The 25,907-nt window shown below is 39.1% G+C and overlaps 5 protein-coding genes across 6 annotated transcripts in view; 2 read left to right on the forward strand and 3 right to left on the reverse strand.

The window, feature by feature from the left end:
* Positions 1 to 6,007: 6,007 nt before the first annotated feature.
* Positions 6,008 to 7,965, forward strand: nkx2.5 (NK2 homeobox 5). The gene is made up of 2 exons (XM_020647741.3): positions 6,008 to 6,495; positions 7,140 to 7,965. Exons 1-2 carry the CDS (start codon positions 6,153 to 6,155, stop codon positions 7,742 to 7,744), a joined length of 948 nt encoding a protein of 315 aa, XP_020503397.1. The 5' UTR covers positions 6,008 to 6,152; the 3' UTR covers positions 7,745 to 7,965.
* A 1,293-nt stretch (positions 7,966 to 9,258) lies between these two features.
* On the reverse strand, positions 9,259 to 13,549 carry bnip1a (BCL2 interacting protein 1a). The gene is made up of 6 exons (XM_020647770.3): positions 13,420 to 13,549; positions 11,986 to 12,078; positions 11,826 to 11,917; positions 11,290 to 11,394; positions 10,999 to 11,117; positions 9,259 to 10,792 (listed from the first exon to the last, which is right to left on the reverse strand). The coding sequence occupies exons 1-6, from the start codon at positions 13,498 to 13,500 to the stop codon at positions 10,596 to 10,598; spliced, it is 687 nt and encodes a 228-aa protein (XP_020503426.1). The 5' UTR covers positions 13,501 to 13,549; the 3' UTR covers positions 9,259 to 10,595.
* Positions 13,550 to 13,853: 304 nt separating this feature from the next.
* On the reverse strand, positions 13,854 to 16,168 carry atp6v0e1 (ATPase H+ transporting V0 subunit e1). The gene is made up of 4 exons (XM_020647784.3): positions 15,939 to 16,168; positions 15,380 to 15,427; positions 14,363 to 14,486; positions 13,854 to 14,220 (listed from the first exon to the last, which is right to left on the reverse strand). Exons 1-3 carry the CDS (start codon positions 16,040 to 16,042, stop codon positions 14,393 to 14,395), a joined length of 246 nt encoding a protein of 81 aa, XP_020503440.1. The 5' UTR covers positions 16,043 to 16,168; the 3' UTR covers positions 13,854 to 14,220; positions 14,363 to 14,392.
* Positions 16,169 to 17,419: 1,251 nt separating this feature from the next.
* rpl26 (ribosomal protein L26) lies at positions 17,420 to 21,653 on the reverse strand. 2 transcript variants are annotated; one of them, XM_020647782.3, is made up of 4 exons: positions 21,543 to 21,653; positions 20,702 to 20,873; positions 20,476 to 20,616; positions 17,420 to 17,585 (listed from the first exon to the last, which is right to left on the reverse strand). In XM_020647782.3, exons 2-4 carry the CDS (start codon positions 20,867 to 20,869, stop codon positions 17,457 to 17,459), a joined length of 438 nt encoding a protein of 145 aa, XP_020503438.1. In that variant the 5' UTR covers positions 20,870 to 20,873; positions 21,543 to 21,653; the 3' UTR covers positions 17,420 to 17,456. The 2 variants fall into 2 exon arrangements, with proteins under 2 accessions (XP_020503438.1, XP_020503439.1); XM_020647783.3 differs by lacking the exon at positions 21,543 to 21,653 and adding an exon at positions 21,424 to 21,447.
* Positions 21,654 to 22,451: 798 nt separating this feature from the next.
* Positions 22,452 to 25,907, forward strand: part of ppp2r2ba (protein phosphatase 2, regulatory subunit B, beta a) — a 51,579-nt gene continuing 48,123 nt past the window's right edge. The window contains exon 1 of the mRNA XM_020647765.3: positions 22,452 to 22,802. Within this exon, the coding sequence (XP_020503421.1) occupies positions 22,724 to 22,802 (79 nt within the window). The 5' untranslated portion in view covers positions 22,452 to 22,723. The remainder of the gene's footprint in view (positions 22,803 to 25,907) is intronic.

A 25,907-nucleotide genomic window follows, 5' to 3' on the forward strand; every position in this document is an offset into this window, starting at 1 on the left:
AGGAGGAGGATAGAGAGAAGATGAAGGGGATGCTGCTCTCTCCCTCAGACATGACAAATGATGTGCAAACAGACGGCTCTCCACATCGCTGCCATGTTCGGTTATAGTTTCCAGTTACAACAAGCTGACTTCAGATCAACTACATCTGTCATGGAATAAATGACACAGGGAAGGGTAAGTCGTATGAACATATTAAATGGCAGCTCATTAATAATGTGTACAATTCTATTTTTTACTGATCAGACAGTCTCTTCACTGGTAAAAATGTTCTTTACTGTAAGTTACTTTATGACAACTAGTCATCAGTTATCAATGCAAGCTGATTTTTACAACTTGATTTTAGCATGTTTTAGTTTCAAGCCAATATCAGTAATGTAATTTAGACAAGTGGTGCAGTGAAGAAGGATGTGTGCACCGCTGCGCGTGGGTTGTTACCCAGCTTTTTAATGACTTGCCTTGTTTATAACATGATGTAATAGCCAATTTAATAAAGGCTTTATAGGTTTTTTTTATCTTTTTGAATTTTTGTGTCCCCTACCATCTTCACCATACTTTGACCTTACGTGTCCAGACTCTCGTTCTTTTTGCTTCCGTTGCACCCTTGAAATGAACCAGTCAGAACTTGTCTATCTTCACTTTTAGCAACTTTTATTAAAGAAATGCCCCACAGCTTTACACAAGCTTCGTTTTTAAGCCTACACACACCTCTGTGTCTTCTTCACTGAGCCTCCCTTAAAGGGCCAGTGTCTTCATCTTAAAAGGTAGATAAAACACACAGTATTTACTGTTTACTCTTGGAAATATAAATTAACTTAAATACTTCTGGAAATTAAATTAGTTTAACTAGACACACTGATATAACAAAATGACAGAAAAAAATATGAAAATATGAAAAAGCATTTTCAGTGTGTTACTTCAAGCAGCAGTTATAATTGAGGTTATATACAAGAGTGAATTCTATAGAGAAAATGTTTATTATTGCCAGAAAGAACTAAAATCTGAGTTGTTGAATACCTATAATTCAGCTCTGACTGGTCCAAATTGTCCTTTGGTTTTGGTTTTTAAGGCATGGAATTGCAACTAGTAAGAATGTGTTGGCACATGTCTACATCTGAATTTCAGACGTCAAGAATTGAATTTAAGGAAGCTGAAATAGAACTTTTGATAGTCATAAAGCAAAAACTGAATTGCTTCTTTCCAGCCTCACTGATCAAAATGGATCACAGTACACCGTGTGATGAGTGATCGAATCTTCAACTCCATCATTATTTAATAAAACATCAACATGGTCCTCATAAACAAGAAATCCATCAAACAACGCGCAGCCAAAGTTAGCGCGAGTCTTTAAATGTCCACATGATGGGGGTGTAAGTCAGAAGAAGAGTATAGGGTGGGTAGAGCAGCTGTCAATACTGATACTGATTAAAACATTCAGGGTGCTAACGTATTAACTAAGGCCCGATCTTACATGTGACTATCAACAATCAGGGGGCGGATGTTTGAGAAGACAGAAAACAGGTGGTGATATGAATTCATCATGTATCAGGTACAGATCTGCAGGGTCACAAAAAGCTGTGGGGCCTGCTGTTAAGATTACTTTAGAAGAAAAAAAGCTAAAGGTTTATGTTCGATGTGATGGTGATTCATAGTTATTTGTGAGATAAAAGCTTTTACAGCAGGTTTACCTTTCGTTCAAAGTTTCAGATTTAGGTCAAACGGGAGCTGCTTGAATCACAGATACCGGAAACAGTAAATGAATGATTCATATTCAGACTTTTTCTTTTCCCAGAATCTTCTTTGGTCACATTGGAAAATCGTTTTGCATAAAGATGAATGACTTATTGAACTTGATTTTAAAAACAAGCTCTCATATGTAAGGTTATCTTTCTTTACTGTGTTCTCTGCATGTTAACGTAGTGCGCATTTGGACTCTTAGACAACAAATATTCGGTCTGAAGCACTGAACTGGTCCACAACGTTGCTGTGACTAATTCATATGTAAAACTGATGGATTTTTGTTCATGATAGGATTCTTATAATATATTTTGTGTTGTGTGCAGTTCTGTATGATAAAGTATTTGATTTAACTTAACTATTAGAAAAGTTTCTGGTTGACTAATAAAATACAAAATGTAAAATTACAACTACTTAATTTTCTGGACCCTTTTTAATACAGTTTTTTTCAATTGCTAAAACACAATTTTGCAAACTAGGCTGGTTTTATCAAAATACACAATTCACAAAACCACACACCCAAACTGCAAAATACCTCATATATCCTGCAAAATGAAGCCCTACAACCAAAACTACATATAGCATTATCAAAATCAAACATTTGCACCAAATGGCACACACTTCATTCATATTACCAGATTTTTGTCAAACCAACCACACACTGTTGGGCATAATGAAAAGCACTCTCATCTTTAGTATGCTTTGCCATAATACTAAAATAGTTTGAATTGTAGAAAATTCTTCAGATTGTTCACATGCACAGAAATATTTGCAGATACACACACATTGAAACATTTATTTTTTTATTTTTCACCAAACAAGTCAGTGCAACATATACCAGTACAGTAAAACAGCTCAAGTTGGGCTGCACTCTCTGTCCAGCCTCTCACATTGTCAGCCCATGGTTGATGACATGATCAACTAAGGTTGCTCTGATTTCATTTGAAAGTTGTTGTCTTCTCTGGCCATGAACTCCTCTACCAGCTCTACTCCTACCTCTCACTCCTCCTCCCCCTCTCATTCTCACCCTCCTCTTCCTCTTCCTCTCTGCAACCTCTTCCCTTGTTGTTGTAAACAGGTGCTCACTTGTGGTCTTTTCATAGTGCTTACTTCCTGATTGAAGTGATAACAATTAACCATTGAGGTGTTTGGCCAGGTGACACATACATTGGCCGATTAGCTCATGTTGTGTCATTTTGAATGGCAGTGTTTTGAAATGGCAAACATGTGACTTTTTGTCAGATTGTTGTGTCTTATGCAGAGAACTGTGTTCAGTGCATTTAAAAAGTGCAAAATGTGTGTAAAGCAGAAAATGTGTTTAGACTTTTGGAGACTTGAGAAGAGGTTTTGCTCTCTGTGTGTCAGTTTAAATAGTTGTGCTATGCATGTCATTTTAGTGTGTGAGCAATTGGAAAAAAACTGTAAAAGCAAAAACTGCCTCTAAACTTTCTTTTTTTAAAGTTTTGATGTCTTTACAAAGAATTGCTTGAGACGTTTTCTGTTTTCATTTCATGTTCGTTTCCTGTGACGCAGCTGCTGTGTATTTAAATATCTCTTCAGTTGTACATGATCGTGGGCAAACATATACATGCATATATGACTTAGCATTTATGTACACGTGCATATTGCATTGATGCAGTTTAACACTAATGTCATTAGTGTGTGTGTGTGTGTGTGTGTGTGTGTGTGTGTGTGTGTGTGTGTGTGCGTGTGTGTGTTTGCGTGTGTGTGTGCGTGTGTGTGTGTGTGTGTGTGTGTGTCAAGGGGAAGTGTAATCATATGTCAATGACCTTTTTGTGTGTAAACTGTATGTGTATTTATATGGTTAATCAAACTTGTGTGTGAGGACAGTGACATAGGATAGTATAAGATATAGTGTCTCATTCATCCCCTCCCCCCATTAATTTAGGTTTCTAAACAATGGGGTGTTCAAAGTCCCTAAAGTTTTTAAATTTAACATTTTTAGTTAAAAAAAATACTTTAAATTGTCTTTCACTTTCTATATTAATGGGGATTGTTGGGTTTCCTTGACTTAGTAGTATATGTACTTTGCATTTCAACATAATATATTCACTTATAACAGTTTGCTAAATATAAGAGTCGTGATGAATTAAAAGATGAAAAATAAACGTTTGAAACCATCTTACTGTGTATTATTAAGTAACACTGAATGTCATGTTTTATAGAGAATAATGCACCTGAGGACATTGTTAAGACTGAATAAGAAATCAGGAATTTGGATAAAGCACGTACACTTTCAATATGGTCACTTTGTCTTTACATCACAACGACATGTGATAAGGAAACCAGTTTTTGTAGAGAAAGTGTAAAATGTTTGTTATGTCATTCTTAACCGGGTTAGATCCTAATGATGAGCTTGTTATGTTCCCATTAGTCCAAACACTCACAATTAATGGATCGAATTCACCAAAAAGCCTCCGGGGCAGTCTGTTTTAACGCGACGTCAAGCGCCAACAGGAGAGCTGAGACAACAGACCAACATTTTAATTTGGTCACACACACACACACACACACACACACACACACACACACACACACACACACACACACACACAGACTCCTCACTCCGGCACACACCCTCAAAATACCCACAGGCCCGTGCAGCGGAAGTTTTTAAGCAACCTTATCTGAGGCTTTATCTGAGTGTGAGATGTGCTGCAGAAAGACAGGCTGCTGCAGGACGGAGCATTAGGGATATGAAACACATGCCAGGCCTGTCATGTTCAATGTACAGTTGACAAAGATGCATATGAATTTACTGTCTGTATTCATATTCGTTGTATAATTTTGCAGCATTGCGCATCTAAACTTTAAACTCCATTTTGCGATTCATCATAGAAAGTGTGGAATTGAACTCAAATAAGATCAGAGGGAATCAGTCAGGGGGGAAACATTTTTCCCCCATGTCCCGTGCCCTCTCTACTTACGTGCGTTTACTTTATTTCGCACAATTATTACAGCAAGAGCTCTGACTCTTACTGCGCCCGAGACAGATTTTACGGCCATTCATCAAATAGTCTAAATAAGTATAAACACCGTCGCTGGGTAGGAGACAGGGGGGGACCCATTTAGCCCGTGGCTGCGCTAAACGCTGAAGATAAAACAAACGATAATACTGTCTGTCTCCTGTGACCGTCTCCACGCAGGTTTAGTGCCAGCAGGGCGGGGGGAGACGCACTTGGAGGTTATGCGTCATTACGCGCTGTTATAACTCCATTTTACTGCTGTTTGGTGAAATTATTTGAACTTTTTACTGTGAGTTTATAAACTACCATGCTTTTGAATAGTTACCGTCATCATCTCATTTACTTTTTTCTTTAGAAGCGAAGAGTTGAGTGTGTTTGTCATCAGAAGGTCTTGTCTCGTAAATGAAATGTCCAAATTAAAAGCTGAAAAGCAATAGGCTTCACAATTGTCAATAACTCTGGTGTAAAATATGACACATCTTTAGATTAAGCGGCCTGCAGCGTGGGTGGGAGCGTGTGTGTGTGTGTGTGTGTGTGTGTGTGTGTGTGTGTGTAGGTTTGTTGTCGTCTGTTATCACGTCCTGATAACGCTCACGATGGCTCCAGAATCTCTCGGAGGCAGACAGCACAGTGTGTTGCTGTTGGTTTCAGGTTCCGTGTTTCAGGACACAACCTGTTGTCTGCTCCATATCCCGTCGGATTGGGGGGGGGGGCGCAGCCAGTCACAGTGGACAATTAGCGTTATTAAACACATTGAGCTAATTCCTCTCAGCAACTTCAACAATACAGAACCAGCTCTTTTGACATTATTTCACGACTATGATCAACACAAAGCTCATTTTTTTCTGTCTTAGTTCTTGAAGATGTGTGTGCACATCTGCCAATATGCTGCTGTAATAAATGAAAAGTGTTGGCATTGTGCGTAATAACTAACTGAAAAGAATATACCAAACCAAATATAAATCAGGAAGTGACTTCTATACTTTCACCAGGACCAAGAAACTGTCAAAAATATCACTATTTTCTTTACTTTTGGCTAAAAACAATGTTCTGTAGTGGTGTGACGGTTGTGTAAATGTGCAGTGATTTAAATCATCAAGGCCCTACATATACCAGACATCTTTTTACGTCAGGAAATTAGGGGGAGGAAAATGTGTTCCATAGAGGATCTCATGGCTGGCTCCCTCCCTCCTCTTCCTCTTCCTCCTCCTCCTCCTCCTCCTCTTCGTCACGGTGAGGAGAGAGAGAGGCCAAGGGAAAAGTTTGGAGACAGAGTTGACATTCAAAATGCACACTTCACTCACGATCAGTCTACTCCATCAAACTAAAACTTAAAGACCTAAATATCACCAGGAAGGAGAGAGGCTTTGTTGACTCTTTTTGTTGCCTAAATGAGACAGGTTAATAGGTTACTTTTTTAAGTCATTGGCCATGTTTCCCAGCCCCAGCACGTCCACTCCCTTCTCTGTAAAAGACATATTAAACCTGGAGCACAGTCATGATGCCTTGGTGTCTTCTCTGGACGTCTCCTCTCGGATGGACTGCTGCACCGTGCCGACCTCTTCCTCGTCCACCTCGTCCTCCTGTATGCTGGCCCGGCTCAAGCAGGAGCCTGTCCGGGACATGTCGTCCTCAAACACCGTCGGATCGCTGTTTGGAGAAGACAGAGGCCATGCTCTCAACTTTGCAAATACATATTATGGGAAATCTCTCCTGGAGTTGGATTTAGTGAAGGATGGGAAATCCGACGTGTTTCAGGCGAAAAGAAGAAAAGGTGAGTTAAAGGGTTTTTAAAAATATATGTTTTTGGAGGTCTACTCTAGAGTATAGGGCCCGCAGGTTTGTGTTTTTGATTTGCAAAATGGTTTTTAAACCTCTGAGATCTAAAGCAATAAGATGAATGAAGGAAAAGCTTTTACGCTGCTTAATTGTGTTTTTGAGAAATGAAGGACAAATAGCCACAAGAGATGAAAGTTGTTTGTAGGACCAAGATTTAATTTATATGATCGTGAAAGTTGATTTAAATTTTAAGACAAAGCTGTATTGTCGAATATAACATCGATTAAATAAAGTCTTCAATTGCGTGTCACACGTTTTTTGTTTGTAACACCAAAATGCAAATATATCTTTTCAACGCCTTGGCCTTCACTGAATGAACAATCTGTTGAAAAAGGACAGTTAGCAACTAAATCAAGTTTAATATGAAATAATAAATTAAAGATTGATGCTATCATTGTGTTTTATTATTGTTTGCATTATTGTGTTATATCTTTTTATTTTATAAATAATATTAGGCCTATAGGCTAGATGTTTGCGGCAAAAAAAAAAACCCACACCTTCAGGGATGAACTCTGAAAAACTCACCCTCGCAAATAAAAACGTAATTTTTAAAAATATATTTCTCTCTATGGTATTCAGAGGAGCTCAGTCCTTCAGTTGTCCCAGTGGAGGAGATCAAACCGGAGGATCCGGACCGGTCAAAGCCGCGCAGACGCCGGAAGCCGCGCGTCCTCTTCTCGCAGGCGCAGGTGTACGAGCTGGAGCGCCGCTTCAAGCAGCAGAGGTACCTGTCCGCCCCGGAGAGAGACCACCTGGCAGGAGTCCTCAAACTGACCCCGACCCAGGTGAAGATCTGGTTCCAGAACAGGAGGTACAAGTGTAAGCGGCAGAGGCAGGACCAGAGCCTGGAGATGGTGTCTCTGCCGCCGCCCAGGAGGGTGTCGGTGCCGGTGCTGGTGCGGGACGGGAAGCCGTGCCTGGCGGCGGACACAGCGGCCTACAACCCCTCTTACAGCATGGGTCACATCAACCATTTCACTTATAACAACTATCCGGCCTTCAGTAACTACACCGGCCCCGGATGCAACACAAACTATGCCTGTAGTTACCCAGCAGCCACCATGACGGGATCCAACAACAACGGGAACTACATGAACTTCGGGGTGGGAGACCTGAACAATGTGCAGAACTCTTTCTCCTCTAGTAACGGAGTTTCTTCGTTACATGGCATCAGGACGTGGTGAAGAAAAAGTGCTCATATTCATTTAAAGGGATAGTTTTGATGCATGCGTTTTAAACGTGTTAAAGAGTTTGTTTAGCTTCTCTTATATTAACTAACTTACTTTTTCAATCTTTATTTTCAGCACCAGTTTTTTGACTGAGAAGTTGACATTTTATTTATTTTAGTAAGAACAGCACATAGTCCTGTAATGTGAGTGAAAATAAAAAGTACAAGTTGCATTCATTTAATGTTTTTTTCTTCTAAATTCCACAACAACTTACAAGTTACTTCCAGACTTATTGTTATTCTTCTTTTGTTTTACACATGGGGTAGATCGTGCAACAGAAACCCAACTCTATTTTCAATGGGCAAACGTGAAAAAATACAACCCAAGATATACAGTATATAACCATATAGGCAAAATACGTTATATATATATATATATATATATATATATATATGCTAATTTATTATATTATTATCACCTGTTAATAAATCATGTGTTGTGCATTTTTTTATTCTAAGTACTTTACATATTATTAATCATTGTCTCTTATTTTGGTGGCTCACACTTTTATAAAATAAAATAACAAAAAAAATACACTAAATAATATAAACTTACTTTGGATCACATTATGGTTAAACTGGTTATACAGAGCTACAATCAGGACCTTCACATATGTGAAGCCCACATGTGGTTTGTGTCTGGATAAAAAGCTCAAGTGGCTATCAGGAGGCTTCCTTCAATCTGTCTTAACAAGGTGAAACGGTTGTTAAAGTTTAGACTTTTTACAACCTGCTGTCAGACACACATACAGTCTGAAGTCGTGTTTCAAGCTGCCGGGACGGAGATGGCTGAGAGTCATGACCTTGACCTGCACTATAAAGGATTTGAAATTGTCATCATGATGCTGAATATGGGGGAACAACAAACATTTAGATTTTCACAAACTGTTTTATGTGTAAAAGTATTTTCTTTAATACCGGCCAAAAACGGTCCAGAATGATCTTTCTTGTAAATATTTGAACACATTTAAGACGTAACCTGATCCAGGATATTTATCTAGTTTTGGACAGTGTATTTGATTCATCCTTTTTTTAAAAAAGCTTTTATGAGAATTTGAGCTGATGTCCTGTAGTCACATTAGAAAAAGCACTGATACTACTTAACACTGAGAGGAAGAGATTCTGCTAAAGACTTTAAAACATGAATACAGATCTCTTAGAGACAGTCTGGTTCCTGTGTCTCAGCCTGAGTTTGTGGCCGCGTACACTCCCTTGAGACCCGGGTCCACTTGTCTAGAAACCAAAACACTTGATTGACACTATCGCGGTGCTAAATGCAAGAATAGTCCAATTTGCTTGACAGAGAGCCAGAGGCCTTGTTTAAGTGAGTCGTTCTATGAACAGACTGGCTCTAACCCACTGCCTCCACTTACCAATGAGTAAGAGATGCTTAGGCTTCTCTCAGGACTCTCCACTCATGCTCTGATGTCTTCTCTCTCTCTTTCAAAGAATATACAAACACACATTGGAGAGGATGTCGAACAATTATTGGAATTTATTGATCATCAACACTGACAGCATCAACATATATTTAACATTAAATGCCAGGCGCTTTCAGAAAAGGGGAGCAAGGTCATGTATCTCCTCGCCCCCCCCCCCCCCCCCCCAAGGTGTTGAAAAGGCAACGTCAGATAACAACGCCACACAAACCTAAAAATATCCCCTCCCTCACCCTCCACCCACACTGGAAAAGGGAGAGGGAAACGGGTCGGATTAATCTGCTTTTCCGGGTCTTATCTGAAGAAAGGCAGGGATGCATGCTGCTCTATCTCTGCCCGTGTGATCACTGCTCGGCCGCTGAACTGAGCCCGGCTCACACGGGCAGTGATGGAGTGAAGTGTGCACTCTCCTGTGGTGGTCTTTTTGTCAAATACAACATTAGGACAAGGTGTATGTGTATAAGTGCATGTGCTGATCTGATGGTTCAGCTGGTGAGGTGTAAACTAAGTGACTGCACTTTGGATTTTATTGTGTCAAAGTTGAAAGTTGCCCTAATATGCTAATCCCAAAAAGAGTTATTATAATGCTAGAATTAATCCAACCTTACTTTTTAAGTACAAGGTCATTAATAACAGTTAGACTCACAATAAAATAATTTACTTCATGACATTGTTTGGATCTATAACGGGACCCTCCTCACTTAGAAACCTAAGACTGTCCAAATATTCATCCCAAAATGTGCTTCCTTAAATTAATCTACAGACCAAAAGTACTTTATTACCCCACAGGGAAAATAAGATCAGAGACTATATAACTACTATTAAATAACAGTAATTCATCCAATTCCAAGCTTCTTTAATAATGTTTTGGCATCATGTGTGCCAATCAAAGCTTGTTAAACTAAAATGGTCATTGCCTTAAAAAAAAAAGAAGAAGATTTTATTGTTTCCCCTTAGATTAACACGAGTATCAGAGCTGTCATTATCCGCACTCGTGGCAGAGTTTAGAGAAACTTAGAGCCACTGATTCAGGTGTGTGAGAGCTACAAACAGGATTATCGTCTCTATTACATAAATCAATTCAAATCAACTGATTTCATCAGAAGCAATGCACAGCATTACTGTCACACAGCTAACCTTTCTTATTTAGTGATAAATTAAACTCTTTAATAAATTAAACACTGTTTGGACACTGTGTAGGTTTCTCTTCCTCTTTGTGCAGCATCACAGAGCAGCAGAGGGAGTCGTCCACACTCCTCTGAGCAGACACTGATGTGAGAAGCAGCATTCAAAGTTGTTTACATCCTTCAGGCTGACTATGTAAAGTACTGTTTGTGGACCGGGAAGAGTCCTCAGAAGGTACCTGGTCTACAAGAAGGGGAACAGTCTCTTCTTGAGGATGTAGAGGACGGTGGCGAGGAAGAGGGCGAGCGCCAGGAAGATGAGCAGCTTGTCTGTCAGCTCTCGGCGGTTGTACTTGGTGATGAGTTTCCTCCCGAGCTGGATGGTCCCCGTCATGGTCTTAAACTCATCGTTGGTCTCTTGGACCGTCCTCGAGGAGGTCGCTTTGAACAGAAGAGAAAACAGGTTTCAAAATAAAGCAGAGGATGATACATCAAAACCACTGGACCTGATCATCTGTAGATTGTTGCTCACTACTCTGTAACTGGTGGCCACAGCTTATCCATGACAACACAGCTGACACAGGAGGAAGCTACGTCTCTGGTGTAAAAGCCAACACACTTTGTAGTGGTTTCCTTCCTTTACTCACCCAGTGTTGTTATGGTCTCCTCGCTCTGCTGGACTTGCTGCGCCATCATCCGGCTGATGCTCATCAGATTCTCTGTGATGTCACTGGTGGTCTGAGCCAGGCCCTCTTTGGTCATCTTTCTGAGAGACATCAAATGGGATAACATGAATATAAATGTTCTCATCATAGTTAAGGGGTTTGTATAAAAGAGCTAAACAATATTTCTCAAAAGGTTTATTTTAAGGAAACACAACTTTGAGGACATGTATGAGGCTGTTTTCTAAAGCCTGATCCCTGAATGAGTCAGCTCACCTCTGCCTCGTAGTACTGTCCGGTCCCCTCAGTAGAGCCTGTTTCTCCATGTTGTCTATGGACAGTTTGCTGGCCAGGTTGGCTTTCCTCCAAACTGTCTGGTTACTGCAAAATAAAATGGATAAAAATAAAGATGAAGCATATATGACTATAAAGTAAGTACGTTTATTTGTATAGCACCTTTCACAGATAAACACCACAAAGTACTTTACATTAAAACAAAAACACAAGAGATAGAACAGCAGAGAACATAAAAAGCGCAGGGGAAAACAACATTATTAATAATAAAACAAATAGAAGAAAATGCCACAGGGAGATAAAAGCAGAATAAATGAGACGATTGATGAAGTAATTGGAGTGGTGCAGAAGTGCAAGAGTCAACCCAATGCTCTGAATAAAAACGTTTTCAAGTATGACATAATGTAAGTCTAAAGCAGGCAACTTTCACATTTCCCTTCCACACTTTTAGCAGAATTGAAAGCACAAGGCACGAGAAAGTCAGATCATGATATAATATTTCACACTAAAGACATTACCTGAGCATCTGCTTTCTGTGTCCCTCCACTTGAGCCATCAAGTTCTGCTTGTCAGACTCTTTGTCTTGCTCCATCGCCATCTGCTCTAAATCCTGTTAAACAACACATCTCCTTTATATGTGCTGAGGTCAATACACATACACAAAATATTGTTTCTTACCTGAATACGCAATCTGAGATTGTGAAAACTCTTTTTCACATCTGCGTTCAGTTCTGTCAGCCGGCTTTGAGGGCCTTCACACTCGTTAATATCCTGGTGAGACATCAGATCAGGGATTAGAGAGACAGTGTCACGATGTGTCATTATGTTGCTGTTGTTTGTGACTGCAAAGACACTTCTGGATAATAAAGTTATCTGACAGAGCAATAAGAAGATATAGCTCTGATCTTACAAAAGACAAGAGGTGCATCTTGTCATCAGGTGGGAATAAGCTGCCAAAAAGACCACTGAAGGAGCAAGAAAATAAAAGCAGCTCTAAGTATTTTTTTGTCAATTAATCTGCCAATCATTCTATTTATTTTCATTATTATTGCAGATTTGTTTAATTATCTAAAAAAAATCTCACTTCCAACATGTCAACATATCAGATAGTTTTTTAGTTAAAAAAAGAAAGGCATTAATAGTAAAATGAGATTAAAAACTGTAAGGACTGACTTATTTCTCTTAAAAATGTACTGAACACACAAACGATCATACTTTCTATTTATATATTCATTTTAATATCCTGTTTTTAACCTTAAACTATGAAAATATAAATTGGCCAATTAATATCGCATTTCAATCATTTCAAATTGACTTAATTTATTTGAAACTGATTTTTGTGTTAATTTGTTTAATGTTTTAATTTTATTTCTAATCTTTTCCTACATTTTGCTATTATGTTATTTAATATCAGAATCAGATTTATTGTCCAGGTATGCTTACACACACAAGGAATTTAACTTTGGTGAACTGTGCTCTCTTATGTACAGGTACAACATTACATATCAACAATAAACATAATAAGAAAAGACTAATATTTACATGACTAAACATGAAACAGTGCAGTGGTGAACAGTGCAAAAAGATGCTGAAGTAACATGATAAGTAAAATGTAGTTATGTGACAGATGGGTCAATTAAGATGTCAATTACAGTATTATATATTATTAAATATGAATATCCTATATTTGCACAATATCTTTTACAGATTTTCCGTTTCTATGTTTCTAGTAAAACTACATTATGAAACATTTATTTGCTTAGATTTAAGAAGTCAATTCTTTAATTACACAAGAAGTGAATGCATACGTTTATCTAAGTAGAAATGAGTTTGAATAAGACTTTCCTCTATTTAAGCCTACGTGCAGTTCTGATATAACTGTCGTAACTACTCGATATGCACATTTAGCAGTCCATGTACATGAACATGGACATATTGTAAAAGCTCTTTTACAGCACTAATAACGTCATGAGCACGTCATCCCTACAGTACGGGTTAAACAGCTGACTGCAGCTGAGGACACTCAACAAGACGATTCTCCTCAATGACAAACACGACACACAGATCATACTGCTGCAGAATCAATTGATCCTTACAAAGAAACACACGTACCTGGACGAGAGCCTTGATTTCCAAATCATATTTAAGTATTTCTTGTTCACATATTCGGACGTGGACATCCGTGGACGCCATGTTGTCAACGTAGTCGGCTACGGCAAGCAGGAAGCCCGCTTTTCCACTTCGACTTTCGATTTTGTCCCCTAAAGTTTGTCTAAAAAAAAAAATTCTCTTTGTTTTAGGCCACATGTTTTCGCTGTTTACGTTTATTATGAATAATTAAAAACTGAATATCCAAGAACGAGTAATTAAAACATGTATCATTAATTATTTAAGAACGCTAACAAAACAAACATGCAGATGTTCTTTAGATGGACACCTAATATGGAGACAATATTGTTTTACCTGGATGAGCTTTACAAAATATATATATACATTTCAATGACCTACTTGATAAGGCAAAATGAAAAACAACATGTACAGACCAATGAAGTTCAGTTTCACTTTATTAATTTACAACTTTTATATGCATTTTATCCTTCACTAATATTTCCAGACAAGAAGAGATAACATCAAACACAACACACATCAACTATTCAAATGAACGATCATTCATATTAACAACAGCAACAATATACATTAAATATAAACAGACTAACACCAAGTGATGGTTACTTGTATTTCAGAAAAGCACAGTCGGTGGGATTTCTCCGATGTCCTTCGGAAATAGTTTTTGTACAAGGCACCAAGGTGGGCACCACACGGTGGGGTCTGAGATTAAGGCAATTCAGAAGGAATGATCTCATGGTGTGACAAGCAAACATTCATTGGTATGAAGCAGCAGGGGGTCCTCCACTGCAGACGGAAATTATAATATGAAACATGTTAGAGGAAACAATGCCAAGAATAAAGTACACTATCTATAAGAGACACAGAGATATTAACTTCACATCTAATGGGGATTCAATACTTTCTATTTTCAGAGGTAGATGTTCACCTGCATGATCAGGAGTGCTGGATGGGTGAATTAAGGCCAGTGATAGTTCAGGTACCAGATGGTGTCAGTGGACAGAGCAGGCCCAAAAAGTGGGTTGAGCTGAGCCAGGATTGCGATTAACCAGCTGTTTGACAGAAAGGACAACATGGTCACATGTGGAAGCTCAATTACCTACATCATTAAGCACTCAATGCTGAGGGCCATTTTCTATCTACTGTCACAAAAACTACAAATGTAGGCAGACGCTTGTCATAACTAAACATCCAGTTGCTTGATAGGTTTTCACAAATGAACTTGGATGTAACAGCACTGCACTCTTCAGCCCATCTGACATGTAACATGACTCTTTCTGCACAGCTGCTCTTCATTGTGTGTCAATTATTTAACACAGTACTCTATTTGCTAATGAGTAAAAAAAACTCCAAAAACAAGCTTTACTTTGAGATAGTAGTCCATACAATTAGTTAAGAGTACAAGAAACATTTAAACACCACCCAAATACATAATAATAGCTGTTCATAATAGCAAAGAGGAACTCTAGTACTTTTATTGTTTACACTGTTTATCATATGACCTGCAATAATAGAAATATCAGAATTGATTAATTTCCCAATTATTTAATGTATTTACCGTTTTGCCTATAAAACAGTCTGAAAATAAAATGTCAGTGACCCCTTAACTTGTTATGATTTTATTTCTATTTTTGAAAAAAGAAACTGAAAAGGAAATGATCAAATATTCAAAGTTGGAACAAGGGAATGTGTTGTTGTTTGTAACGATCACAATAAAAATAAATGTTCATTCAATGGACTAATATTTTGTCTTTTAATGTTGTAGACCTGATTCTTGCACTTCCTTTATGCTAGACATGATGTTAAACTAAAATACCTCAACACAATGTTCAGAAAATCCTGCTTCATCTCTTGGATATTAGATAGACTGTATAGTGCATTGGGACACATCAGGCCTCTATGGTGTCAAGATGAACCATTTAAAGACGATACAAACTATACTTACAAGAGGTAGCAGCAAACTGCAGTCAACACCAGCATTGTGATTATCACTCTGTGGAAAGAGAATACTTTTAAGTATGTTTATTTATCATCAGATGTCTGCATGTATGATGGAGAACATCACAGACCTTTCATTGACATGCACAACTCGTGATGCGAGTGACAAACAGGGGAATAAGGGAAGTTGTATTTGACACATTTTCCTACCATGAAATATATTAACACCCGAGTTTATGTCTAAAAATAATACATGAGCAACATAACACTTAGGACATAAGTCAATAATGTGACCATTAAAGCTAACATGGCTGTAGTTTTTGTAGCACTGAAGGAAGAGCTGTCAAATTAGCTCCAGGGAGCTAATACCAAACTTTCCCTAAATAGAGATAAACATTTGATTACAGGGTTTAATTTCATTACATTTTACAAGATATGTTGCAAAAGTTGTGTTAAAAAAACTTCTCACAAATGTTGTCAACTTGTATCACATGACAGGGACGAGACGATACAAAATATAAACTTTCCTCCGCTAGCTTCTTCTAAAGTGAAGCTAACAAACCTACCCTCTGTTCGGTCCTTTGGGGATGAACCAGGGCACTACTCCTCCGATAATACCCCAAAACAGAGTCATTACCGACATGGCGATCACAAAACCCAGCTCTGCCATGGTGATGTGTATTTTAATCCAGGAATGTCTCACGGGAACAAACTTTTAAATGGAGAAACTTTGGTAAAAGTTCAGCTGCGAGAGGAGCCACAAGACGTCGAAGACCAGGCTGTATCACATGACCATCCAGCGGAGGGGGAGGAGCCATGACCATCCAGCGGAGGGGGAGGAGCCATGACCATCCAGCGGAGGGGGAGGAGCTAAACTCCGTCCTGGTTGTAAATATATAATTATTTAATCAATTAAATGCATTTGTTATTAAATCATTACTTAAATGTTTCATTAATTATTTAAGAACACATGCATTTAATTAATTAAATAATTATATATTTATTTATATATTTGTTGATGTATTTCCAATATTAAATAATTGATGACACATTTAATGATTTAATTAATTATATATTTATACATATCATTTTGGCACTTTTAATCCTCCATACCTATGACTGAAACATATTATCTAGTCTGTGGTTGTTTCAGTACGTTCACTTTCACCCAGATGCCTTATTATTCATGTTTTAACTTCACATTTTGGGGTAAATTAAATTGACTTTTGACTATTTCAAAATGTTATGCTTAATTTCCAAGTTATATTGATATACGAATTTCAGGTTTTTTGTAATAGTAATAAAAGTCTGTGGTAGAAACAAGAAAATTGCACCCATTGCTCATTTGATAACCAAAAGAACTGAAATATAAACACACCTCTTTAACCAGGCCAGAAACTGTACAAAAGTTAATCTAAAATTGCCCCACTTAAATGTGAATATTTTTTAAATTTATCTTCACTGACAACATAAACATAGATACACTCATTATCTTTATATAAACACATGAACCCATCAGTAGTATTTTACTCAAGCAAACTGCAGTTCCCTTGAAGGAGCATTTTCTGACACAGGCCCAGTGTCATGTTTAATTTAAATTGGCACATGCTCCTGTGTATAGACAGGCTTATCTACTTCCAAGCTAATTTTTCTGAAATGTTTTTATATTTCAAGAGTCAAAGGACAGGATTTAGAGCCACCAGTCCCAAAATACTGTAATTTAGTCTGTAGTGAGCATCTCAAACAGAAGGGCACCATTTATCAACTAGTACCGATGTATTAGCTTCTCCAGAGAAAAGTCCTGCATGAACAAATACCTCCAAAATAAGTTAAGATATTTTGCAGATGCACCTAAGCAGTGGGTTTTGACCAATTGCACCATATTATTATTATGGTTATTTGTGCTCTGAACAAACGAATCACAATAACGTTTTCTGTAATGAGTGATGTACAATTATATATTACTACTTCTACAAAGTATGCATGTTTGGAATACAAATACCTACAAATGAGCAAACAACTAAAACATGACACTGACAAAGTAAACTCCATTTATACAGTTTATTGATATCAAAAGATCAATTTCACTCCTGCATCTTCTCAATGGTCTCCTCCTTGTATTTGCCCTTCTCCTTTCCATCAGCGCGAGACTTGGCCTTGCGCTCCAGGATCTTCTTGCGGTCCTTGTCCAGCTTTAGCCTGGTGATAACCACCTGCAAATAAATAAAACTTGGTTGGTAAACAAGCCATGACACTTCTCACTGTCATTGGTAGCAATTATGTAAATAATAAAAACAGTGTACTTTGCAACTACTATCAAATTCATTAAGAGGCACATAAACAAGGTTTTGTGACTTCACTAGTTGCCATATGAAATTCAGCAATGGATACTGTACAGTCCTCAAAAGGTTACTTACATCCCAGTACCATCTTTCAGACATGGAAACCCTTTCCCTCTGTTTCAATACCACAATATAAACATGTAGGTGCAATTAAAATCTCCCTAAAAATAGGCAGCCATTAATTATAGTTGACAATTTTAAGGACTCCAGGTGTCATACATGCCTGTTCAATGTTGGAGCTTTCTAAAACAGTTATGTTGAATTAAAAATGTTGTTTCTGTTGGATCTGAACCGCTCAATACTGTTGCCATGAAATATTGAAATTATGAAAAATTAACTAATAAAAGTATCACTAAAAAGGTAGGAAAGCTTTAGTTTGCTTTCCCACAAAAAAAAACTTCTGCCGTGTAGAGCTTTCCTCAGTCACATGTGGAGACTCTTCAGTATATTCAAAGCACATCGACTTCCAACAAAATCTTATTGAAATTATCCAAGAACAAATAAATGCACCAGTTGCATTATTGTATCAATAAAAAAAGAACATTTTTTTGTTCAGGTTGAAATTCTTAAAATTTTTTCACAGCAGATTTTGTTTTATGATAAAGGTAAAGGTGGTACATTAACAGTATAGGCTCATGTCCAGGTGTGACATTAATGAGCTTCCACACATGCACTAAAGTCATTAAGGTTACTGTAAACAGGTGAACATTGTCCACACTTTTTCTGCAAGTCAGGATGTGCAGAGTTATGAAGGCAGCAGGTTATAAGCATGTGTGAAAAGAAATTAAATCATTACAATGTGACAATGATCAAAGATGCACATCAACAGGATCATTCCACTTAAATAGCTAAATAAAAGTGGTCATTGTTTAGTCTGTCTGCTCTATGCTCAACATAGTTATTAGTTAACAAAAACTAGAAACTCCTTAAAATTAGATGCAAACCAGACATCTCCTAAAACTACACTTTATATCTCATATTTGGAAAACTACAAGATTAATGAAGGCAGCATTTCTTCTTCAAATGGTTTGAAACACTGCATGTAGACTGTCTCTGGGAAGGTGTTTAACACAGTGTCCCATTTATATATTTGAGATGCTTTTGTTTCTCATGGAGAGGTCACATTTTGCAATAAAAAAGAGAAATTAAGGTTTTTTAAAAGTAAAACTGATTTCAGTGTTGATCTTTCCTATCCCAAGACAAAGTTCAAATCTCGCAACAATGACAATGCAAGAAATCATAACCAGTGATGAAATACAAGTCGGTACATTAGAGTACTGAAGTGGGGATTGCTGGTTAAACTAATGGAGGGTAAAAGAGTAGAATTTATGTTTAACACTGATAAGATATGTACTTAGTGACCCTAACCCTATTATAAAGTAACATCAAAAACAGCCCCAAAGCAAAATTTGAAAGACCAGTTCACCTGACGTAGTAGATGATTATAAAATGTGGTACAGGTCTTTCACCCATCACACACTTTGATACAATAATTGTGATCCGAGTTGTTTCAAAGTAAGGGTGAACATGACACACCACAAGTAATTGCTGTTTAAATCCCACCGTTGTAAAATGTTTGGGACGTCAGCCAAACACCTTCTCAAGTATAATAAAAATGAATATACTGATATTTCAGCAGTAAAATACATGAAACACAGGGCAAGCGCTCCTTTAGATATGACTTAGTGACACCAAAAACAAGGACATATTACAGGTGACAGTCTACACAGCACACAAAATTTAATGTCATCTACAGAATCCCAGGATGCGTTCGAATTGTCCCTCCTATCTCCTTTCACTATCCACTTTACCTTAAACCACGGGAAAACGTCATGAGGTCAAGGAAAGATGTTAGGAGAATTCATAAAGGACTGAGGGAAAGGCGATCTCGTTGCTCTGACAATCTGACCACATTTTCCACTAGGTGACATCATTAAATGTGACGGGCCGGTGGAGGTTAATGATGTGGGTCTGCCGTGTTGAAACTACAATGTTCAGAAAATGGACTACAAAAAACGCATCTATAAAACTTTCCCCTGTGCCTTCTTACCGGTGAAATAATCCTAATTACCACAAAGAAATATAGAATACCAGGCTACAAGTAACAAATGTGAAACCATCAGCTTCCTGTCCAATCAGAAATCAACATCAACATGATTGTATGAAATTAATTGTTACATTTCTGCAAGATATAACCTACACATAATGTTTTAAGCATACAAATGTACAACTGCACAAAACATTCTTAAGTGAATGAAATACGTTGAATAAAACATCATCTGGTTTAAAATGTATTTGATCTTTTTATCCTTTACATGATCTGTGTCACTTTACGATCAACGTTAATGTTCCTGAACGGTCGGATGCGCGACTCGCTTTAAATGTTGCGGCCGCAAGGAATTGTGGGGCGGCATATCTCATCTCCTTTCGTAAAGGAAGCACTGACCCACCTTTCCTTAACTTTCAGAGAATTTGAACGGCTCTTAACATGGCCGTCAATTAAATGCTTCCAGGGTTAAGGTAAAGTGGATAGTGAAAGGAGATAGGAGGGATAATTCGAACGCACCCTCAGTTTAATCTAGAAGTGTTTACATCACTATTATTTCCATTGAGACAGCTGCACTCGTGTCAGAATCTACACAACATTCAAAATTACACCCAAAAGGAAACAGGACTTTGTTAAAGTCTAGTTACCCTGGGATCAAACCTCCCACTCCAAGATGACCCGAGAGCCTTCACAGACGAGACAACAGTTTCTCACCTTGCTGGGGTGGATGCCGACATGGACTGTGGTTCCGTTGGCCTTCTCTCTCTGCACTCGCTCGATGTAGATGACGTACTTTTTCCTGTAGACTTGCACTACTTTGCCAATCTGCTGGCCTTTGTAGTGTCCACGGACAACCTGACCACAAAAAAAAAGGTAAGTACATGCTGCAGCTTATAATTTTAATACAAAAGACATGTATGATTAGAAACACAAACGGTACCTGGACTTCGTCATCTTTGCGGATGGGCATGGACCTCACATTGTACTTCTGTCGGAGCTCCTTGGACAGAGGGGAGGACATGATCTTCCTCCTGATGTGTGAGGGGGCATTGAAGTGCCTCTTGCGGTTCTTGCGGCGGGAGGATGTTACAAATGGATTCAGCTTCATGATGCTGTGAGAACACAATAACAACACTGTTAAATTAACCACAGGATTCAGTTAGTCAGGTTCATTATTTATCTGCTGAAAATGGGAATCCTACAAGCATACATTTCAATGTCAACTAGTGCTAGTTTCTCGTTTGTTTACAGTAACACCTTAAAAAACGTAATTCTGCACACCTGGATTTAAACTCACTGATTTAACAAGGTGAACGACTACCAAAACAACTACTTTTACAAACATCTACAATTTACACACTGTAGCAAGCTAGTTACTTGGTGAAAGCTAAGCTAGCTAAACGACGCTACTTAGTTAGCACAACATGACAAGAGACTGAGGCATATTAAACCGTGAACTAAACAATATGTTGTAGCAGAGTAAATAGTCAAACACTACAAATAAACGCATTTACAGCAGAGAAAATCGTATATCGTAAGCATTAGTAATAATACATGTACAGTCCCGGTAGCCAACATGCGGATAGTGACGGAGCTAACAGGGAGACGAAATACTGGGGCGATTAAATCTTAATCTATAATCAACATGGGTTCAATATTCACCGTATTTTAATCGTGAGAGTGTTTCCTAGGGGTTTGTGCAGTAAAGTGGATACACGGTGACATTACAGGAAGGATGGATGGTGATAACTTTAGTGAAATTATTCGTCAGGAATTCTTACCCTGCCGTTTGCTCCTCTATGGCCGGCGGAAAAGAGGCTCTCAAAGTACTTCCGCTGGCATTAGTTCACAACCAAGTCTCGCGAGATGTGAATGGAAAATGGACCAAAACACTAAATAAACAGATTTCACAGTGAATTAAAAACACAAGAACTTGCATGTTGTCACATAAACATTTTAAACGTTGCTTCGGCTACTTCTGTTTGTTAAATCCAATTCTGGGTGAACTTTTTATTATTTTTTTTATTGTTCTACATTTGAACCTCAAGTTAATCATTGTAGTGCTATTATTTTTTTCAAGCAAGGTAAGGCTATTTGAAAAAACAACAACAACGCATAGATATTTTAACTTATTTAATTTGTGTGTGATGGTATAATCGTTTCCCACTTGGGGTCATATAAAATATAGCCACAAGATGGCGCCGAACCTAATTAATCAGTGAACTGGTGAGCAGTTTGAAACAAGTTTTGTCTAGGCTATGATTCATCAACTTCTGGCCTGTTTACTAAACTGTGCTCTTACGCCTAGGCCTACCTGCAACTTTGGAGAAGAAACTAGCTGTGGGATATATTACACAGGTTAGAAAAATATGAAATGCAAATTCCACGTAGCCTAATCTATAGCCTAATAAAATAAGTATTTTGGCTCGAGCCTTAAAGATTCGCGGGGACAACAAAATATTTGATGCTTATCAGCTGTAAATGCAGCAAAACAAACATGCACGAAAGGAAGACTGCTTGGCCTGATGTTGACACCGGCAGACCACACATTGACTGGCCCATGTGAGAGGACAGAGGAGGCGACCCCCTGTCCTGCTCTCACACACACACACACACACACACACACACACACACACACACACACACACACACACACACACACACCCACACACGGAGTGGACTACCGACACGGAAGCGGAGGCTGCACTGACACTGTGTGCTGTGTATTCTCCCCGGGCGGCGCGCAGTTTCGCCGGAGCCCGCTGCCTGCGCTGTCTGTCTGCCTGCCTGCGGAAAGTGATGCTGTCATAGCCCCCTGCGCCGCGGACACACAGCCTCTCTCCCCTCTCTCCCCTCCCGCACACCCCTGGTTCCTCTCTGGCTGGACTTGTCGCGGCGGCAGTGCGGATGTGGAGCCCGCAACGCAACGCTCTTCAGCCGTCGGCAAGCATCGGAGGAGAAGATGAAATGTTTTTCCCGTTATCTGCCGTACCTCTTCCGCCCTCCGAGCACCATCCTGTCTTCCACTTGCCACACCGAAGGTAGGGTGGGACGCCGATGAGGCTGTCAAGGGATTTTGAGTTGCTACACTTTGAGCGTGTGACATGAATGTTTTGTCTGCTCTTCTGCACCTTTACACATGCAGCAGCTTAACATGTGAGCAGAAGTTAAGATTGTGCTGTTGTGGGGCTGGTCACTCACTGCAGGTTTATCACAGAGCATGAAGTTGTGGAGATGTGTGTTGTAACTGATGTATGTTAGTGTGGGTGACTGTGTGCCTTTCTTATGGTGTAGGCTACATCTCACTTATTGTATCACTCCTTGATGCCAGCACTCAGGCCTACATGCCAAGAGACACACTGAGTTTATGGAGTTGCATGACAAGTGTCTTTCATTGCGTCTTAATACATTAATTTCATCCTGTCACACTTTGCTTAGACAGCAGACACGCCAGTAAGCCTTTAATTCACTTCATTCAGATGAGGGATAATGCTAAACCTCGACCATGTAGCCTAATGCACCCTGCATGTACACAATCATTGTCTCAGAGTTGTGTAGGAGTTCAAATAGAATTTGAAGTAGAATTGACCTCCGCTTCACGATTGGTGATAAAACAGTTCATAAGAGCATCTCGATTTATCCTGCTCGTTGTGCTGTCTGACAGGACGGGAGAGGGGTCTGAGTGTTTGTATAACCAGCCATTTACTGGGTCATAATGTGGAGACTGAGCCACTGCATTATTTAGCTTTGCATGGTTGCCCTCCTTCCTGTGCGCGCTCTGCCCTCTGGCACAGGAAGGAAGATGGTGTGGTACAGTGTATACAGTACAGTGGGGGTCAGAGACAGGGCCTTTAGAGCCTGCAGTGTTCTTAAAGTAAGAAGACCTGGATGGGAGACATATGTTCACTCACTCACTCACTTACTCTCACTAAGTCGTCCTGCGCAATCAGACCCCTTTATAAAGTTTTACTCTATCTCTATGTTACTGTCCTTTGAAGCAATTCTACACTAAATAACAATTCAAAGTATGACAAAAGTGCCCTTACTCCTATTGCTCTTACTGCACATATTTTGTATGATATTACATTACATATGTGATTGTTTGCTGTTTACCTTATCAAGTCCTGACAGTACTGCTGTTCACTAACTTTCTACTTGCAGTGTTTCCTTCAGCCCTTCAGTTAAGGTGACTTAACAACACATGCTCCCCACCATATTTATCTACCATTACATCAAAAATAAACAACAAAATGATCAAACCCCCCCCCCCGCATATCTTTGTGAGGTCCAACAGCAGCTCCGGATGCTGTTGGATGTCCCTTTGGTGTTTTGTCTGATAACACAGCATGTGCTGCAACCAGTGCGCACACACACACACACACACACACACACACACACACACACACACACACACACACACACACACAATCACAGGTGAAGTGTTTGATACGTGTTCAACATTGTCAAAGCCATGAGACAAAGAACGTGTTTCACTAAATCATTGCATAATGTTATACACAGAAAGATTTATTTACTTTCATTGCTTAAAGGGGGGGGGGGGGTAAGAAAGAAATGATGCAGCTTGTTGTTCTTAGATTTTTAAAGGCACTCTTTAATTGCACTGCTTGTATTATTAGTGCATTGTTTTGGTATTTGTTTACGTTTCATTTACTCTAAAACCTTGAAGAAACTTATCTTTCTTGTAGAGTATGTTATTTGGGACAAGTTTTCAGAATGAATTTGTGATATCAACACAACTAAAAGTGTAACCTCATGAAGTAGCTGAAGTGTTTTTCCTTGACCTCTGAGTGAGACACAAAGTGAGGTGTGGTTGAAACTTCTGGAAAACACGAGACAGTGAAACTTGAGTTAAGACTGTTTCCAAAGCCAAGAACTCCAACTGTGCAAACTCATATTTCTTGTGGATTTTTTTTTTTTTTATCACAACAGCTGCTTATGCTCTGTTGAAATGTAATGTTTGCCATGTTTCATACAATACGCACTTCTTGTTTTACAGGATTTATAATAGACAAACATATTATTTCCATATAAAATGTAGAATTAATGGTCGTCATAAACATGGAGCTCCTGAATCTAAGAGTTAAAGTCAAGAAACACAATCATCCACCCCCACTCTCTTAACCATGTCTGAGTCTCAGAGCTTCTGCAGGAGATAAGGGAGTGGAGTGGAGGAAATGGTAGATCAGTAAACGTGTAGCTTCTGTAATCTGTAATGGGATATGTGATCCTGCACTGCTCTCTGCATGGAGCAATATGAAACAGTCGTACACACAGAGAGCAAGTCAGAGATGTTGACTCTCGTGTGCTAGAGGCCAGCGGGCTGTGATGACACAGCAGATGACCTTGGAAACGTGATTTGTTAAATGACACGGGCTGTTCTCATCGGCACGCAATCTGTGTGTGTATATCTGGGTCTTTTTGTGCTCAAATAAAAAACATGCACATGTGTTTGTTTACCCATGTGTGTGCACTTCATGCTTTGACCTTGTAGCTGTGTTCTGCCTTTCCGGTGGTCTTGAGGAGGCCGGTCCATGCACTGTTGTTGCCCTTCTTGTTCCTCCCAAGCCCCTCCAACCCCACACCACCCCCCCACCCCTTCAAAATCCCCCAGCATTCATGTCAGCTCCAGCTGAGCAGAGTTCACCCCGGGGAAGATGAGTGTGCAGTTACCATGTTAGTGGAAAATATATTATATAAGCCTTGTGCTGTGTATGTGTGTGTGTGTGTGTGTGTGTGTGTGTGTGTGTGTGTGTGTGTGTGTGTGTGTGTGTGTGTGTGTGTGTGTGTGTGTGTTTGTTTGGGCCATTGTGGGGAGCAGTGTGCCAGCGTCACTCGGATTCACCTGGGTCCAGTCTCTGAGGGAAACAGACAGCTTTTGACTGCCTCTGTTTGACTGCCTCTGATTGTGTGTGTGTGTGTGTGTGTGTGTGTGTGTGTGTGTGTGTGTGTGTGTGTATGTGTGTGTTGTGTTTCTGAACCCCTGTGTAAGTTTGCACCGGTCTCAGTGTGGCTTTCATGTATTTTCTTCTCTTCTTTTGTCCCCCCGGTGTCCTCTTTTTTTCCTCATATCACATCAGTCTGTCAGTCCTGGTGATGGATTAAGTCTTAAAGGTTTCTGATGGGTG

This window comes from Labrus bergylta, chromosome 9, assembly GCF_963930695.1.
Source record: "Labrus bergylta chromosome 9, fLabBer1.1, whole genome shotgun sequence".
Lineage (NCBI taxonomy): Eukaryota > Metazoa > Chordata > Actinopteri > Labriformes > Labridae > Labrus > Labrus bergylta.

Excerpts from the sequence above, each read along its gene's own strand:
- nkx2.5 (XM_020647741.3), top strand. The coding sequence starts at position 6,153 with ATGTTTCCCAGCCCCAGCACGTCCACTCCCTTCTCTGTAAAAGACATA. Across the intron at positions 6,496-7,139 it reads TCAGGCGAAAAGAAGAAAAG|AGGAGCTCAGTCCTTCAGTT; the intron begins GTGAGTTAAAGG and ends TATGGTATTCAG.
- bnip1a (XM_020647770.3), bottom strand. The coding sequence starts at position 13,500 with ATGGCGTCCACGGATGTCCACGTCCGAATATGTGAACAAGAAATACTT. Across the intron at positions 11,395-11,825 it reads CACAGAAAGCAGATGCTCAG|TAACCAGACAGTTTGGAGGA; the intron begins GTAATGTCTTTA and ends TTTATTTTGCAG. Across the intron at positions 11,118-11,289 it reads GACAGTACTACGAGGCAGAG|AAAGATGACCAAAGAGGGCC; the intron begins GTGAGCTGACTC and ends GATGTCTCTCAG.
- atp6v0e1 (XM_020647784.3), bottom strand. The coding sequence starts at position 16,042 with ATGGCAGAGCTGGGTTTTGTGATCGCCATGTCGGTAATGACTCTGTTT. Across the intron at positions 15,428-15,938 it reads CCCAAAGGACCGAACAGAGG|AGTGATAATCACAATGCTGG; the intron begins GTAGGTTTGTTA and ends CTCTTTCCACAG. Across the intron at positions 14,487-15,379 it reads GCAGTTTGCTGCTACCTCTT|CTGGTTAATCGCAATCCTGG; the intron begins GTAAGTATAGTT and ends TCTGTCAAACAG.
- rpl26 (XM_020647782.3), bottom strand. The coding sequence starts at position 20,869 with ATGAAGCTGAATCCATTTGTAACATCCTCCCGCCGCAAGAACCGCAAG. Across the intron at positions 20,617-20,701 it reads GCAAAGATGACGAAGTCCAG|GTTGTCCGTGGACACTACAA; the intron begins GTACCGTTTGTG and ends TTTTGTGGTCAG. Across the intron at positions 17,586-20,475 it reads TCGGCATCCACCCCAGCAAG|GTGGTTATCACCAGGCTAAA; the intron begins GTGAGAAACTGT and ends ATTTATTTGCAG.